At 29.9% G+C, this 18,169-nt stretch overlaps 1 protein-coding gene across 6 annotated transcripts; it reads left to right on the forward strand.

Moving 5' to 3' along the window:
• The first annotated feature begins 1,300 nt into the window (after positions 1 to 1,300).
• Positions 1,301 to 15,188, forward strand: LOC109802419 (protein DETOXIFICATION 42). 6 transcript variants are annotated; one of them, XM_029272010.2, is made up of 16 exons: positions 1,301 to 1,893; positions 2,011 to 2,168; positions 3,656 to 3,762; positions 7,698 to 7,832; positions 8,000 to 8,121; positions 10,185 to 10,397; positions 10,583 to 10,755; positions 11,045 to 11,180; positions 11,927 to 12,023; positions 12,140 to 12,240; positions 12,659 to 12,822; positions 13,843 to 13,914; positions 13,998 to 14,114; positions 14,229 to 14,324; positions 14,606 to 14,727; positions 14,833 to 15,188. In XM_029272010.2, the coding sequence occupies exons 4-16, from the start codon at positions 7,798 to 7,800 to the stop codon at positions 14,837 to 14,839; spliced, it is 1,455 nt and encodes a 484-aa protein (XP_029127843.1). In that variant the 5' UTR covers positions 1,301 to 1,893; positions 2,011 to 2,168; positions 3,656 to 3,762; positions 7,698 to 7,797; the 3' UTR covers positions 14,840 to 15,188. The 6 variants fall into 6 exon arrangements, with proteins under 6 accessions (XP_029127843.1, XP_029127841.1, XP_029127840.1 ...); XM_029272008.2 differs by having other exon boundaries at positions 1,303 to 1,893; positions 2,007 to 2,168; positions 14,874 to 15,188; XM_029272007.2 differs by having other exon boundaries at positions 1,303 to 1,893; positions 14,874 to 15,188.
• Positions 15,189 to 18,169: the final 2,981 nt, after the last annotated feature.

Below are 18,169 nucleotides of genomic sequence, written 5' to 3' on the forward strand. Positions count from 1 at the left end.
TTAATTTTTAATCATATTTATTTATGAATTTAGTTGCAAAATAAAATATATTCATTTTATTATAATTTTAGTTAGGATTCCAAACAATTGTTTTAAAATTAAAAAGGTTAAAATAATTAAAAAACAAATGTTACTAAAAAGATTTTAATAATCTAATTTTCTACATGTGGCATAATATAGAGAAGTCTAATAATATAAATTTGTTAGCATATTTTATTTATTAATGAGAGTATGTTTTATTACGAGAGATGGGGAAAGTAAATCATAAGCTAGATAAAAATAACTAATGGTTAACATTAAAACTCAATTATATACATTTTCTTACAAGATTATGATTATTACCCCTTACAAACTATCAATATCATCATCATCATCTACCGCTGCTGTCACCACCACTATCACTACTACAAATGATGGTGGTGGTGACAAAGATAGTCATGGTAGTGGTGCCATAATTGCCATTACCCTTATTGTCATCGCCACTATTGTTGTCGTCATCAACAACACGTGACGATAGTAGTGGTAGTGAAGGTGCTAACAACGATAATGACAATAAAGTTAGTGGCATCATTACCACCACAATCATTGTCATCATTGTCTCCACTACCACAATCATTGTTGCGACATGGTGACAATGATATTTGTGGCGATAACAATAATGATGGTGGTGGCAGTTGCAACGGGTATAGTGATGTTGATATCCAAAAGTAAGTCTTGATAGACTTACTGCACTCAATAACTCATGTTTTACATAAAATTTCAATGATTCAACCGTTATATTAAAAATTCCTAATGTATAGATCAAGTTTGCAAAGTTTTAAAAAATTTGAAAATCATATGATGATTCATTATATAGATTCAAATTAACATATAAAATATTTTTATGATTATTCGTCAATTTGAATTAATGAAACATAGTATCAAATTGTTTTCAAATTTTTAAAAAAATTGTAAACTTGATATATGCATTATAAACTTTTGATTTAACGGTTGAATCGTTAAAATTTAACATAAAACATGAGTTATTAAATAAAATAAGTCTACTAAGATTTATTCTTTGAGTAAGTAGATTCCTCTCTCTTTCTCTCTCTCTATATAATGCACATGTTGACGAAGTAAAAAATATTATTTATGTTGTTATAGTAATGGATATATAAAAAGAAAGACAAATGAATCTATTTATAATTTACTAATCTTGAAGTGTGAAACTTAATGATTGTGCATTGATACCATAATTTTCTCTTAACCACACAATTTGTTTATCTTGCATATACGTACGTTCTATTACAATCAAAGAGAACAAACCTTGATCCAAATCATGATACTTATGGTTTTTGTTGCAAAATACCCTTATCCTGCCTCACTTACATTCGCTATGCCATTTACACAAATCATCAAATCTTATTTCCAATGATTGTTTCTCATTGTCAATAAGTTTTCAACCTCACCTAGATGCTTCTCATCACCCATTGATATACATTACTAAACACCTTCAAAAATCCTCATTCTTGTTAATCGGAGATCACCTCCACCATTGGTCATGGCTAGTCAACCTAATTACAACCCTTCTTTTGTCCATATTCGCAACCTTACCGTTACTCACAAATAACATATTGTGTCGATCATTTCTCATAGTTGTTAAGGGTAATGATTGTCCATTCACATTCGCATTTTCTCTTATTCACATACACGTACAACTGTAGAATTGATGAGGTTCTTGCCATTTGAGAATTCCTACAAATCGTTACTCTAAAAGAATATGATAATTAATATGTTCCATTTGTCTTAACTATGGGAGGGTTGGAGGGCTCTAAAATATTACAAGTGAGAAAGAAAGTTTGGGTTCCATTTAGTATATATTTCAAAGGGTTGAAGGGTTCAAAATTAGCATTGGTGAGACAAAATGTTCTTTTCTTTATCTTATATATGTATTTATTTTATTTATAGAATTGAATGATTCCTTCATTTTTTTTATGTATTGTTTTTGCAAAATTTTTTATTTCAAGACAGGGCATAAACGCAGCACACAACATTGTCAATCGAACACAACATGCAGGCCTAACATGGTCCAGAAACACAATTTTAAACTACATGAAAAGGAGTTACAACCATAATTTCAAATCACATGAAGAGAATGAGTCGATTCATAGCCATTTTCTTCTTAAGTGGTACTCAATTAACAATATTTTCATCAAAATTTCTATTTTTGTACTTGCACTATATATATTGTGAATGATGTTTTAGCTTTTTTTGTTCATGGATTGACATTAATACCAAATCGACAAATAAGATAATTAGATTAAATGATTGCATGGAAATGTTTTATATAAAAAAAGAGGGATTTAAACTATATATATGCAAGATATGTTTTTATTGTCTTGGTTATATTTTTATTAAACTAGATATACAGTTACACAGGCATATAAAGTTTTTAATCAAAAACATTAATAACAATAGAATATATTAAAAAAAAATGAAAAATTACATGAAAATAATATTTTTTTAATAACATTTGAAATATATGTATATGACCCTTATTGAGTAAAAAAAGGCACTGATTGTAATTTAAACCTATAGAAATCCATTCATTCTTAATTACCATTAGATGTTATATAAGGATCAATTCGTCTTTCTGATGGCTATCATTTCATCTGTTTTAAAAGATTTAGTTAATTATTTGCCCTCGTATTAGAGACGATTTTTTTTTTTTAGATTTGTATTTATTCTTATAGAATTGGTTGTATATATTGGATTCATAAAAGAGAATATTTAAAATGGTGTATTACATATTTAAGAAAATTGACATACTAACATTCACAACTTATATATATATATATATATATAGAGAGAGAGAGAGAGCGAGAGAGTTCCGTTTACTTTAGGAGGAGTAAGTCTACCTAAACTTACTTCGTTAAATAACTTATGTTCTACATAAAATTTTTAACGATTCAACCGTTGCATTTAAAGTTCTTAATACATATATCAAATCTGCAAATTTTTTAAAAAATTGAAAATCATTTGATAGTTCATTTCATTAATTCAAATTGGCGAATAATTATAAAATTATTTTATACATTAATTTGAATTAAAAATTCAACCGTTGCATTTAAAATTCTTAATGCATAGATCAAATCTGTAAATTTTTTAAAAAATTGAAAATCATTTGATACTTCATTTCATTAATTCAAATTGACAAATAATTATAAAATTATTTTATACATTAATTTGAATTAATGAAATGAAATATCAAATAATTTCAATTTTTTTTTTAAAATTTGCAAACTTGATTTATGTACTAAGAACTTAAAATTCAACAGTTCAATTGTTAAAATTTGATGTAGAATATGAGTTATTGAATAAAGTGAGTTTTGAGTAGACTTACTCCTAAAATAAACAGATCCCTCATTTTATATATATATATATATATATATATATATATATATATATATATATATATATATATATTCTTCTTCATGATGTATTAATAACAAAAATGGATTCTTCCGATATATAAAAGAAATTTTCTATAACGTCCTAATCACAATTTTTTTTTCTCTCGAAATATTGAACTTCAACATAAGAAGAAAAAGATATATTTTGACTATACATTTTTATGTTACTATTTGAGTTTGATTTTAAATATACTCAATTGCAGCTGAGGCTCAACAATGTTGCACTCATATACTTACACAATGTCAAGAAATCTTAGAAGGGATCAATTACTTTATTTGAAGAGAAATTCATCATTCACTACAAACTTATGTAAGTGAAAGCTATATTTTATAACATCACTTCACACTATCATAATATATGATCACCATAATATAGCACACAATTGTTTCTTCTTACAGCAGAAGTAAGAGGATAACTATCAAACCTACATTATTTTTTCTTTTTGGTCAAAAGATATGTGACAAGAATTTTGGTGTGCTAGTTTGAACACATAGTTCAATTCTCCTATTTTCATACCTTTTATGCTAATTAAAATATATTTAAGTAAGTTATGCTAGAATTTATTACACTTTTATGTTTCTAAAGCAATTAATATTTTATTTTTTTCATTGTTTTTCTAATTTTAGCCGTTTAAAACAATCTTTTTAATTTTTTTATAGACACTAATGTTGTATCATTCAAATTGGTATAATATTATATCTTTTATACAGTATCTATTTATCATTCGTAGATTATTAGTTAGATAAATATATTGTTTGTCTTAAAAATGTTAGCTTTAGTTTAATTAATAATAGCAGAAAAGGCATTCCGTATCTCTCTTATTTAAAAAAAAAAGGTAAATGGAACAGAGAACTGGATAATTATTTAAAAGGGATGCCTCTCTCCTTTTAAAAAATGTAAAACAAAAAGAAATAGTGGAGGCGATAATTACTTAAAAGATGTGAATGGTTTATAGCATGAGATTTACTTGGAAAAAAAAAAGTAATTCATGAAGAAATAGTCTTAGTAGTAAAATCAAAACTGAAATGTGTATGAGAAAAAGATTTATTGTTTTTATTATAGTTATAGATAATAATTTTATATATTTTTAGTTTCTAAATTTTAATAATAATTTTTAAAAATAAAAGTTTTAAAAATACATTAAATTTTTTAAAGAAATTAAAACTAATCTTGCAATATTTTAACGTAAACATAATATACATTGAGAATGTAAAGAATTTTAAATTAACCAAATAACTAGAAAAGTTATCCAAAACATAATTTATTATTAGTTATCAATCTAAATCCTATTTTGTTATAATGCACAAAGATTAAAATCATAATTTTATATTTCAAAATCTTAGTATAAGAAAATTGAAACTATTGTTATCACGTCAAGAAGGGAAACGGTTTGTGTAGAGAGTGAGATTACTTTATTTCATTCAATATTTTATTTTTATCAATTATATAAATAGAATAATTTTTTAATAGTTACCTTTTGTTTTTTCTGTTTTTGGTAGATTATTGTATTCTTATTTATATATACAGTTATATTTAAAACATTTTACCCTTCACTTCTACGGAGTAAGCTCCAATCTAATTGTTTTTACCCTTATCTTTAATGTGTATTCTCACTTATTATTGTTATTATTAACTCTATTTTTAATTTTAAATAAACATATTTTTTTCCTAATTTGAATACAAAATATATAATAGGAACACTACCACATGATCGGTAGATAGTCCTTGCTCCTTGCCTGCCCACACGTTCATATGCATGCTTGGAAAAAGTTTAGAAAAACATAACAAATTTTGCAACTTTTGGAACTTAAACTCGACTCTTTAACTATAAGTAACTATTACATTAAAATAATATTTGAGACATGAATTTCATGAATTAATCCTTAATTATCAATTTTGAGACATGAGTTTTGTTCATAAATAATAATAATAATAAAACTAATTAACCACTGAACCAACGGTTTACTTAGGTAGGTTTGAAACAAAAATATTTATACTATATAATTAATATTAAATTATATTTTTAATAATATATTAGTTCATATAGTTTAATCCTAAGTCATTAATTTGTATAGTAATCCACTTATCGAGTGTCTTAACTTGGATCGAATATGATATCAGTGTTTAAATATAGTATTTATGGTATTTTCTTACTTTATGGAATGTCGTACCACGATCAATATAAAGTCAGGTTATTTTCATCTTAGAATATTTCCAACTATAAGTAACCCCAAATGTCACATCAGTCCATTTGAGTTGCTTAAATTCTATCAAAATTTATTGTATAAGCTCCTGTGCTTAAGGTATTTCCAATAGAAGCAACTCATTTGAGTTGTTTCATGCATTGAAAAAATGAAAAAAGTGGTCTCTAGTGTGCCATGTAAGCATTAAGCAACTCAAACATAAATTTATTCCAATGGTAAGAAACTTTAAGAAATTCAACTTTTATAATTTTTTTTCAATCAAATTTAAATTTTTATTAAAAAAGATAATTGCACTACAATGAAAAAAATAAATTATGAGAAAAAATACACAATAAGTAGATATTAAAAATAAAATAAAATAATAGTAAATACATAAACATTATACGAAATTAATTTTCATCATTATTATTTCTGAAATATTTCCAAATATGTTCAATAAGATCTGTTTGAAATTTAGTAAAGGACGGTTGCTTGAGAAATCAATTCTCTTTCTTCTTCAAGCAACTCATGTTGCTACGTCAGAATTTTCCAATAAAAGGAAACTGGGGTTTGAGTTGCTTCGTGAACAAGCAACTCTCATTAAAATTACTCTTAGAAAAGAAGAAGAAAATGAGCTGATGTATTGCTTATAAACAAACCCCCTAAAGATACTCTTAGTGGCATTGACAATGCAGCGAAACTCGACTTGTTTTAGACTTTCTTACATCTTACCCAATAGGTGAATACTACATTACAATTCCTAATTGCCGGTCACTTTCCTAATTTTTATTAATTATTTATTTAATTTCTTAATTTAATCATAGTTATTTTATTCAATCTCCTGATTCGCTAAATTAGATGTTTTTAATTCTTTCTTTCAAATATATTTCACGCATTAATTCCCCCAAATAGTAAAAAACAAAACATTTCTCTTGACTACGTTGATATCATACTATTCTCTTTTTATTTTTATTTTTATTTGTATACTTAATTTTTTAATTGTTAATTAATTTTATTTTAAAAATATATTATATCACAATTTAAATTTATATAGAATATGGTTTAAATATTAAAATATGAATTTATTATAAATTTTATTTATTATATAAATTATAAATTTTAAAATAATCATAAAGAGATTCTATATGTAATCTAATTATAATTTATAATTATAATGTATGTTAAATTTGTTAACTTTTACTATAATCATTTTAAAAGTTATAATTAACGTAATTCTTTTATTGGTTGATCATTAATAGCTTAAAAAGTAAACTATTACTATAAATTACAATTATATGCAAACAAATATTTTTACTATGAAATATGCTAAGATGTTAGTTATAATATGAAATTTAATAATGTAATATTCATAAAACCTTGTATAATCTGGGGGTTGCACAACTGAGGAGGTTTCTACTGAGCGTGCACCTATCTGGGTGTTGCACAACTGAGAGAGGTTTCTGCTGAGTTTGCACCTATCTGGTGTAAAAATAACGTGTTCTATTCATGATTTTAATTGATTTATGCTTTTCATATTCCATGGTATGATATAGGATTGATTACTTTTTTTTTTTTACTGAGAGTTTCATAAATTTTATCATTTATTCTCTAGTTTAGTTTAGTTTTTATTTATTTATTTATTTATTTTTTAGAATAGTCTGTATAGTTATAAATATTTTATTTAAATCTCTATATCATATGTATTATTTTTTGTTTTCCTTAAGTCTCTGTCGTAGATTATTATATTATAGGGTTTAAAAAGTAAAATATGAGTTTAAAAGGACTAAAAGAAAAAAAATGGTATGAATAGAAAGTCAAATAGAATGTTTTGTATATCTAAGAAACTAGAAGGTAAAAGGTAAAGTTCACCGACATCTGTGATTGAAAGAGTTATTATAATATGATTTGTCCCTTTGCTTCAAGGATGCTACTTCATTCATTGGATAATTGTCTATAACTATTAGAAACTATGGTGTCATTGAAGGCTTTTGATTTCTTTGATGTGAAAGTGGTGGTGATTGTTAATCCAATTCCTGACGATTTTTCTTTGATTTTTTCTAGTTTTCATTGGCATTGGTTAATCAACTACTGAATATTGGGAAGAAAGGTGGTACACTTGTGTAAGCAAATTCCATTGTGAGAAAGGAAGTTGTTCTAAAAAATGACGCCCATTTTAATGTTATTTTCTGGCATAAGGTACCGTTTATCAACTATTGGTGTTCTTTCCATTCAACTATGTTTCTTTAGCTGTGCTTTGTTTTCTGACTTTTATTCAACTTTGATGAATTTTTCCTTGTTTTACTATTTTTGGTAGATATTTAATTCATAATAATACAAGGGACCATATTATCCTATGCTTTCAGGAATACTCTCGCAAATGATGAATTAGGCTGGGAAATCCTCAATATTTCACTCCCTACTACTTTGGCTTTGGCAGCAGATCCTATTGCTTCTCTAATTGATACCGCATTCATCGGTCACATAGGTTTGATTTACATTTTTTCTAGAAAATTTGTACATTGATGCACTAAACTTGTAGCTATTTGTGAAGTTTATTTCTGATTAATGCTATTTGTTGGGGATTGTCAGTTTTCATGCGCATAAGTTGGGTTTGAAGTCCAGTTTTAAGCTTACAGTAAGAGATTGGTTGCGAACTTGTGCTTACGAAGTGTCATATTTGAAGAAACATTTTTATAGCAACTTTGTGAATGTTGATAACAAAAAGGATATTGAGTAAACCCTGAACCCTAAACAAGTCTGAAACTATGTGAATGTTACAAGGGAAACTCTTTCACCAGACGGGATTTGACTAGAAACCTAGAAAATAGGACATCTCGTGGAGAGGGAGTGATGGAGGTGAGTAGTAGGAGTGAAGCTCAAACTCTTCCTAAACTCCTCCTAGGCTCGGATCTTCTTCAATGGAGATAGAAACACACTTGAAGAACTCGTGAAGATGATGAACAATCTGCGGAAATGGAAGAAGGAAGCACCCAAGCTCAAGAACTCAAGGGATTGCACACTTCAAAGTGAAGGAAACTAGGTTTTCCTAAAGGTTTTTGAAGGCATTTTCTTAGGTTTTCTCTCTTGGATATTTCGGTGACTCTTGAGGGAATTAGCTGAAGATAATGTTCAGAAATTCTTATATATTCAAAAGTGTTTTTACAAGGAGGGAAGAGATACAATTATAGGAGGAAAATTAGGTCAAGCTTGGCGGCAACCAAGTAGGCATAGTTGGCGCCAAGTTTGAATTTCAAATTTTGAATTTGAAATTCAAACTTTGGCCACTCACATGCTTAAACCGGATTGCTACCTTCATTTAGGTGTCATTTAGGAGTGATTTGAAGTGAATTTGAGCTCACATGGCCAGAACTACTACATGCCATCCATGTGACTCAAATTCATCTCAAATTACTTATAAATGATGCATAAATGAAACCTAATTCTCCTATTAATGTATTCTTCATATAATCCTAATCTAATGACCGAAATACATTGGTCTAATGAATACAATGAATAGGAAAAATTACAAGAATGAAAATGAGTCCAATATTGGGTACCAAAAGCCCAAAGGCCCATGAAGCCCAAAACTAGGCCCAACTAGCCTAAAACCTAAAATGCTACTCTATGTGGTCCAAAATACAAGACCAAAATATATGATACCTATACTAACATGATGTATACAAAACATATGAAAATAACTATAACAAAATATGGCCCATGAAAAGTTCAACTTGGGCCTTCTCAGGCCCATCAGGCCCATTGGGCCCTGACTGGCCCAAACCTTCATGTCTAGCCAACTCCTCTTGGTTCTTTGAGTATGTCACCTCTTGCACTCCAAAGCATGATTCCATCAGGGAGGGTCCTACGGAAGTGAAACATTGAATGATTTATATATTTATCATACCGGTAGACTTGCTAATACATGTAACAATGCTCTTATTTATAAGTTCATGTCTTAATACCTATTATAAATATTTAAAGAGCAATGTATATATAAGTAAAAGAGCAATTCTCACCTAATAAGCCAGTTTGGTAAGGTTGAGTTAGGCTTCAATCCACTTTCTTAATATGATATCAAAGCATATCAGAACCTATTTTAGTGAATATTGTTGACCTTATCGGACCATCCGCTATCGGACCGTAGTTGGACCACCTGCAAATGTCTAGTCCTGCAAAGTGAGTGTTGTTGGCCTTGTTAGGCCACCTCTAATCGGGCCGTTGTTTGAACACTTGCATATGTTCAATCTTGTAAACTTCACATCTTGAGGGTATGTGTTGGAGATATCACATTGATTAGGAATAGGTCAACAAAGTGTATATAAGTAGGAAACAAAACTCCAATTCACTTTCTTAATAAAGGGAAGGAACTATAACAACAACTAAAGCCTTATCTCATCAGGGATGAAATGAAACTATGCCAAATATTTTCCATGAACTGTTAGATCTATTGTGTATGCTGTTAGAAATCCCCTTTCATAATTTGTTTTTAATTGTCATTAGCTCGTGATTGAACTGCATTTGGTTATATCGTGAAATATTATTTTGTAGGTCCTGTGGAGCTTGCTGCTGTGGGAGTCTCAATTGCTATTTTCAATCAAATATCAAAAATTACAATAATTCCATTGGTCAGTGTTACAACCTCTTTGGTTGCTGAGGAAGATGCTACTGATGAAGTACGGTCAGAAAAAGAAATGTTGATCAAGGACTCTTCTGTAAATGTAGATGAAAAGTTAGATGTACAAGACCAAGCTGAGAAAGGAGGTATAATTTTATTTTGAAGAATAATATAAAGAAAACTTTTAAAGCTCTCCACTTGTATAGTACGGATCATTCCATTGAGTGGAACACTTAGATCTCAGATAACCTTGAACACAATTTTCTTTCAATGCAAAAACTTTTCTGGATTATTTTTAGCATTGATTTTAGTTTTGATTTACATTTTGAAGGCAGCTCTTCGTCAACTAATGTTGACAAAGAGGCTAATAAACTTGGTCAAGACAAAAGCTATATTCCATCTGCATCATCGGGAATAGTTATTGGTGGTGTGCTTGGGGTCCTACAAGCTCTCTTTATCATTTTTACAGCTAAACCATTGTTGAATTACATGGGCCTTCATTCTGTGAGTAATTTCTTGACAAATTCACAATGAATTTAATGTTAACTTCAATAGGAAATTAAATCCATTATTTTTTGCATCACATGGACTGGTTTAATAATTGTTTGAAGGTAGCTTTATCTAATTCTACTCTCAAATTAATTTCTTAATTGATACATACTTGTAGAAAGTACGTTAGATGTTTTGAATTTTGATTTCTGTCCTTTTTACATTTTTATAGACTTTTATCTCCTTTTAGCTAGCTACCTTGCAATTCTATGTGAAATGACTGCAAATGTTATTTTTCTTGCAGAATTTTCCTATGTTCAAACCAGCACAACAATACTTGACATTAAGGTCATTTGGTGCACCAGCGGTTATTATTTCTATGGCAATTCAAGGAGTTTTTCGTGGAATCAAAGACACAAGAACTCCTTTATATGCTACTGGTACATCGTACCTGTCTTTACATCTGACTAGTATCTTTATTCTGTTCTTTACGATGATACTAGATCAGTGTTAATTGGTAGTTATTAAGTTAATAATGTGATTTCCATTTAGATAAAATCACTTAAGTATATTGATTTTAACATAATCTCCTAAATTAAAAACAATATGTATCCTTTTAGATAAACTTCTCCAAAAGGACTTTTAGGAGAATAAAATATAAAAGAAAAATAAATAATTTTTTTCAAAAGTTAAAATTAACTTATATATAGGCTAATTTGAAGAAGCTCTTCTATATTAGCTTCTTCAAAATACTTTTTTTTATAACTTGTATAAGCTAATTTTAGCTTATGTTGAAAGCTTATTTCATTTTTACTTTTCTTATGTTTTTGGAGAAGTTTATCCTAATATGTCCTATGTCATGTTTGTGGATAAAATGTCATATAGAGATTGCCATTTCGATAATTGGCCAAGTATGCAACTGTTTGTCCAAATCTAAATCAACAAAAATGATGCTATGAAAGGGAGAGAAAAATAGTTCTGACATAAAAAATTGTTTTTCGAAGTAAAAATGAAAGAAAGTAACTAGCATTTTTTTTTCATATTTAGTATGTTGTGTCATATGTATCAATTCAATTTTTTTGAATAAGATCTAGAGTCATTTTAGTAGATTAGTGGAGATCAATTATATTTTACTTCTATATAAAAATGAACTAGATCTTGTTCTCACTGAGAACTTTAATTGCAGTAATAGGAGATGTAACAAATGTCATTTTAGATCCATTACTTATGTTCGTTCTGCGGTTGGGAGTCAGTGGGGCAGCCATTGCCCACATTATCTCGCAGTAAGTTCACCTTTGATATTAATTTCTAATTCTGGATGTATCATCAGATATGATATTCCAACTGAAATTATGTTTCACTTATGTTTCTTTTTTTACTTTGTGATATGATTTAACAGGTACTTGATTTCCATAATACTATTGTGGAGTTTAGTGAAACAAGTTGTTCTTCTACCTCCAAGTATCCAAGACTTTCAATTTGGGAAGATTCTGAAAAATGGTTATAATTTATACCTACGCCTTTTGTACTTTTAGAATCTCTTGGCTTTATTTTTATCACTAGTGAGCTTCAGTTCAAAGATTGATTTTGACATTGTTTGTTACTTTTCATGAAAAAAAGAATCACAACCTAAATGTGGTATTTATTTGCATAGTAGATAGGATCTTGCAACACTTCTATCACAATTAAATATAAATAGACAAGATAAATGCAAGACTCCTAAATCCTAATCCTTTTCTTGGACAATTTCTTTTTCTTTTTGTCATAAATTTCAGGAAAAGAGGACTCTCTTATGGGGTTCCAAAACATCATTTTTCCTATTGCTTGAATTTGATCAACAACGTAGTCCTATGTGAATATATTTGATACATTCTTAAGGACAATTTTTTTTAACTTCATTCTCTTTCCATGTTCGTAGGGTTTCTGTTATTGATTAAAGTTGCAGCTGTGACTTTCTGTGTGACCTTGTCAGCATCCCTAGCAGCAAGGCAAGGATCAATAACAATGGCTGCATTTCAAATTTGCTTACAGATTTGGATGGCAACCTCTTTGCTTGCTGATGGATTGGCTGTTGCTGGACAAGTAATAAATTGATCCTTTATTAAATATAAGTTTAGCAATCTAGATGGTTGGAATGAAGAATTTCTATTTGTTGTCAAGTGCACATATTTTTTTAGTATATGGATTACACAGTACATAATGCATGAAGCTTCCATCAGGTTAGATCTAAGGAGGGTAGATGTATGCATCCTTACCCTACAAGTGTAGAGGCTCTTTCTAGGATTTGAACCTGTGACCTCTAGATCACAATATAACAATAAGCACAAATATTTTACAAAAAAGTAAAAGTCAAATACAATTATATGTTAACAACCAAGGAAATGAAAACATGCATTCTAGAAGCAACTAGCAAAATATATACATTCAGTACATCTATGGCTTAAAATCATCTCTTAGGTAAGTAAGAGATGAAGCAAAATGGACTTAGCAACAAAGTCAAATTCTAGATTAGTTAGTTAGTTCACATGCCAACACCATCTATTGCCAATTGCTTGTTTGAATAGAAAATTAATTGTGGGATTAACGATGGATCAAACTCCTCTAAAGTAAGCAATTCACTTTAGAAGTGAAAGTGAGTGATCTCAATAATGGATGAGGAAATCAACAAGTAAGATTTTTTGCTTTATCCTTACTTTCTTAGAGGAGTCAAATCCTAAAGATATCAATGTTTCCACATTATCATTAATTGTAGCCAGACTTTTTTTTCCCTAGTTAGGGCTTGTGTCAAAACCCAACTTGGCATCTGTGGGAAGACAATATGACAATACTTATTGGCTCTTCTATAGCATGATTGTTATGCATGTTTAAAGCATAGAAAAAATTCTTATGTGATTGCATTTAGTGGGTTTCTACATGCTCATGTGTTGGCATTTGCCTCAGATTCATCATTAATTGCATGCATTCCCATGTTCTCGTTGTGATATCTGTCATCATGCATTATTCATGTATCAATCTTCACTAAGAGATGATTCTATTCACTAAAAAATATGTTCATATTATACATTCAAGCCTATATAGACCATAATGAAGGACTCTTTTCAGGCTATTATTGCAAGTGCATTTGCAAGAAAGGATTACCAAAAGGTTATCACATCTGCCTCACGTGTGCTACTGGTATTCCAACTTGTTACTTTCATATTATTTATTTAGCTTGTCATATTCTTAATTCACCTGTCTTGAATAATTTGATTGTGCAGCTTGGCTTGATGCTTGGGTTGGGGCTCTCAATTCTTCTTTTAAGTATACTACCTTTTGCTTCTAAGTTATTTACAAATGACATCAATGTTCTGCAACTTATTAGTATTGGCATTCCGGTAAGTAATATCCATATGACATAAAATAATAGTACTCTTTCTTCCTATATTGTTTTCTCAAATTTGCAAAGCTTATGTATTTTTCGTCTCTTTTGTTTGATAAATATTTGCTAGTATGTTGCTGCAACTCAACCCATCAATGTTCTAGCATTTATTTTTGATGGACTCAACTACGGAGCTTCAGATTTCTCATACTCTGCTTACTCAATGGTAAGTTATTAAATTCTTTCTAGACTCAAGGAAAGCATCTGAGATTGTGTTCATGACTCATGAATGCTGATCAACCTTACTTTGGCTTTGGCTTTGGAAATAGTCAAAAGAATAATATTGTGAATGTTGATCAACCAATTAGTTCTTTTTATCTTTTTCTTATTTTATTATTTATACTTAGACAAAATTATTGCAAGGTTAGTCAGCCCCAACCCCTCATTTTCCTTCTGTGAATGAATTTATTTCTCTTTTATGGCTTATGAACTTGCTATTACTCCCAGATTATGGTAGCATTGGTGAGCATATTTTGCTTATTTATGCTGTCCTCAAGCCTTGGCTTTACTGGTATCTGGATTGCGTTGTCTATTTACATGACTCTAAGGATATTTGCAGGCTTTTGGAGGTAATCTATTTTACTACACATAAAAGTTTGCCTACTAAGCAATACATTATGAGACATTTTTCCTTCACATCTTGTGTGAACACATTATGTTACCATGTCTGGCAGAGGATGACAAAAGTGTAACCCTTCAGAACATTGGTTTGCAGGATTGGTACAGGATCAGGACCTTGGAGTTTCCTTAAGAATCAGGACCTTTCACTGCAGTAGTTCCATCCCTTTACCAAACCATTATGACTAGGTTTTCTGATTCTCATGTGCAGTTACTTAACAATACTTCCATCATGGAGTACTAGTACTCCAACCATTGATTGCTCCCTTCTTAGGTTGGGGTTGCTTTTTCAAATAATTATTTTTATTCAAAATGATTATTTTACTCCACATGCATAGGTATAAATGTATATTCAAGACAATGTTTTTCCAGACACGAAATTTTTATTGATTATAAATGTTTTTCTTTTCAATTGAAAGACCTTGAACATTTATCTATATGGTTGCATGAGAAGGATGCAAATCATTGTCACTATCCACAATCTAATGCTACTGCTCATGCAATGCAAATGCGAGTCATAAAACATTAAATACTAATTAAGGGCCCCAACTAACATGTTGCATTTGTTTAAAAAATAAAAAAGAGGTTCAAAATATAATAATTAATGGACCTGTTAAAGCAGTACTATTACATGAGAACAAATGCTCTAAAATTAATCTTTTAAGAGCTAGTTAGCAACACCATACAATTTTTTAGACCAAAAGGAGATAAATAGTTTATGGAAGAAAAAACTTCAAGGGGAGCATTTATTTGGTTTACTAAGGGTGAATAAGAAGACAAAACCTTTTTTTGCCATTAAACGTGACAGGGATTTGTGTCTTCGACCATTTCACTTTGGAAAGTGTCAAGGTGGACAAAACGTTTGGCCAAACCAGCATTAAAAACCTTAGTTAAGTTGACTCAGTAGTATTCTGTCAGGGTCGTATCTAGGAATTTCGAGGCTTTAGGTAAAAATTAAAACAGGGGTCTATGTTAAATAACCTAATAATTTTTATGTTATTTTTCTGGCTTTTTGAGCTCCAAAATTATTTATTAAAATTTTACAATCAAGTAATTATAATTTCTCACTCTCAATAGATAATATAGTTAACTCATTCAATCTATCTTGTAGCATAGTTGATCTTAAATATGATTTAATTAATTTTAATTTTAAAAAAACTTCTTTCAGCAATCGCAACAGTTACAAGTAATGTTAATAATATTCTATAAGCAGTGTATGTTGGAAAAGAACTTGATCTTTTTATATAGTTCAATATTTTTAATGGTGTGTTAATTTTATTTGTTAGAATTTCTTTCAATAACTTTAATTCTGAAAACAAATTTATGAATAGTAACAAATTTATGAAGAACACCTTGTTGAGATTGAATTAATTTTTCAATTCTTCTCTTTTTTTTTTAACTTTTCAAAATCAGATACATACTTTCTATTTGACATATTTTATTGATTGGCTAAAATAAAATAATAAGAAGAATAATTTTTAAAATTAAAAGAAGATAACAATGAAACAATAAAACCTGGAAAGTGAAAAATTATATATGTGAATGAAAATTAACAAAGTTATGGAAAAAGAATCGTGTGTCTCATTCTATTGATCAATAGGTAATTATATATAAGTATATGACAGCTACAGATCTTAAACTACAGGCTAAATTATCTCCCTCATATCCTTGATATGATTTGGCATTATTCTGCAATAAAAGAGAATTAAAACGGACAAAATGTACGCAAAATTAATTATTTCAATTGAGGAAGTAATCCCAAGAATTGTGCATGAGAGCATAACCCGTATAACATATCCCATATTACCCCCCTAAAGGTGGAGCATGAGGATTACGAATGTAACACCCCAGAATTTTTACTATTACAATATCAATTATTATTTACTTATGAAGATTATTTTTCTTATAGTTATTTTAGTTAGTTAAAGGGTTTTATGGATTTTTAATAATTTAAAATTATTTATGAAATTTTTTTATATAAAATTCTGGTTTTAGGCTGGAACAGGCTGTTCCAAAAGTGGAACGGGTCGTTCCAAACAATAAAAATGAACTGTTTTTGAGGAAGCAGAACGGTCGTTCCAAAGTGGAACGGGCCGTTCCAAAAGTGGAATGGGCTGTTCCAAATGTGTAAATAGGCCTATTTGGGTTTTCCCGGAACGGGCCGTTCCCAAAGTGAAACGGGCCGTTCCAGAGTAAGAAAAATGCCTAGAAAGTTAAGTTGGGAACGGGTCATTCCAACTATAGTCAATGTGTGTTAACATGGATCTCAGAACGGGCCGTTCCGATATTAGAACGGGCCGTTCCAGTTGAGAATTTTACGTATATTTGAAGGTTCCAGAACGGGCCGTTCCGAAATCAGTACGGGCCGTTCCGGGTGCGCCAGGATGCCTATAAATAGGGCCAGGGGGGGTGAAAAATTTATACTGAAAGAGAAGTGAAAATTTTAGAGAGAGAGAGAGAAAAAGAAAGAGAGAGGAAGAAAGAGAGAGAAAGAAAGAGAGAGAAAGAAAGAGAGAGAAAGAGAAAGAAAGAAGGAGAAAGAAAAAGAGTGATTCCAGAGGAGGAGGCCCTGCCCAAGTTCCAGCTCCTGCTTATCCAGGTAAGGGGGGAGTGAGAAACCTTGCTCGGGGCTGTGAGAATAATTGTTGGATAGTTAGTTTGTCGGATTGGCCCCCAATCCCTTGTCGTTGTTCTGTTTTATTTTCTGTTTGCTTTATTTTGTTCCTTGTTACGTTGTTCTTTGTTGGAAGTAATAATGAATATGAAATTAATGTTAAAAATAAATGAGTTTTAATATGAATAAGAATGTTTTCTGTGGATCTATATGAATTCTTGTGCGGACCTTATGAGGAGTATTTATGAAATGACCATGTGAAATATGGACAAATGACATGAGACCTAAGAATGGACTATTGAGACAAGTTATGATTATGAGAATATGAAGAATAATGACATGATGTACTAAATAAAATTATGTAATAAGTTAAATGTTGAGTCAATGAGATTATGAATGTATGACATGCATCATATGCATATATTACTCCAGGTGTGCCGCTGAGGCCGCATACCCACGATGTAACATGCTAACAAGGTGTACCTTATGGTCACCCACGATGTAACATGCTAATAAGGTGTACCTTATGGTCACCCACGATGTAACATGCTAATAAGGTGTACCTTATGGTCACCCACGATGTAACATGCTAATAAGGTGTACCTTAGGGTCACCAGTGATGTAACCAGGTGTACCTTAGGGTCACCAGTGATGATATGTGAAACTTCCGTATGGCGCCACATGCATGCATTTATGAGTCGAGTCCATGACATCATTGCATGATAAATAAGTGTATATGTGTTGTTGATTATGTATGTGTATTATTTACATGTGTGTGT

Source organism: Cajanus cajan, chromosome 7 (assembly GCF_000230855.2).
Source record: "Cajanus cajan strain Asha chromosome 7, NIPB_CcT2T_4, whole genome shotgun sequence".
NCBI classification, from domain to species: domain Eukaryota; kingdom Viridiplantae; phylum Streptophyta; class Magnoliopsida; order Fabales; family Fabaceae; genus Cajanus; species Cajanus cajan.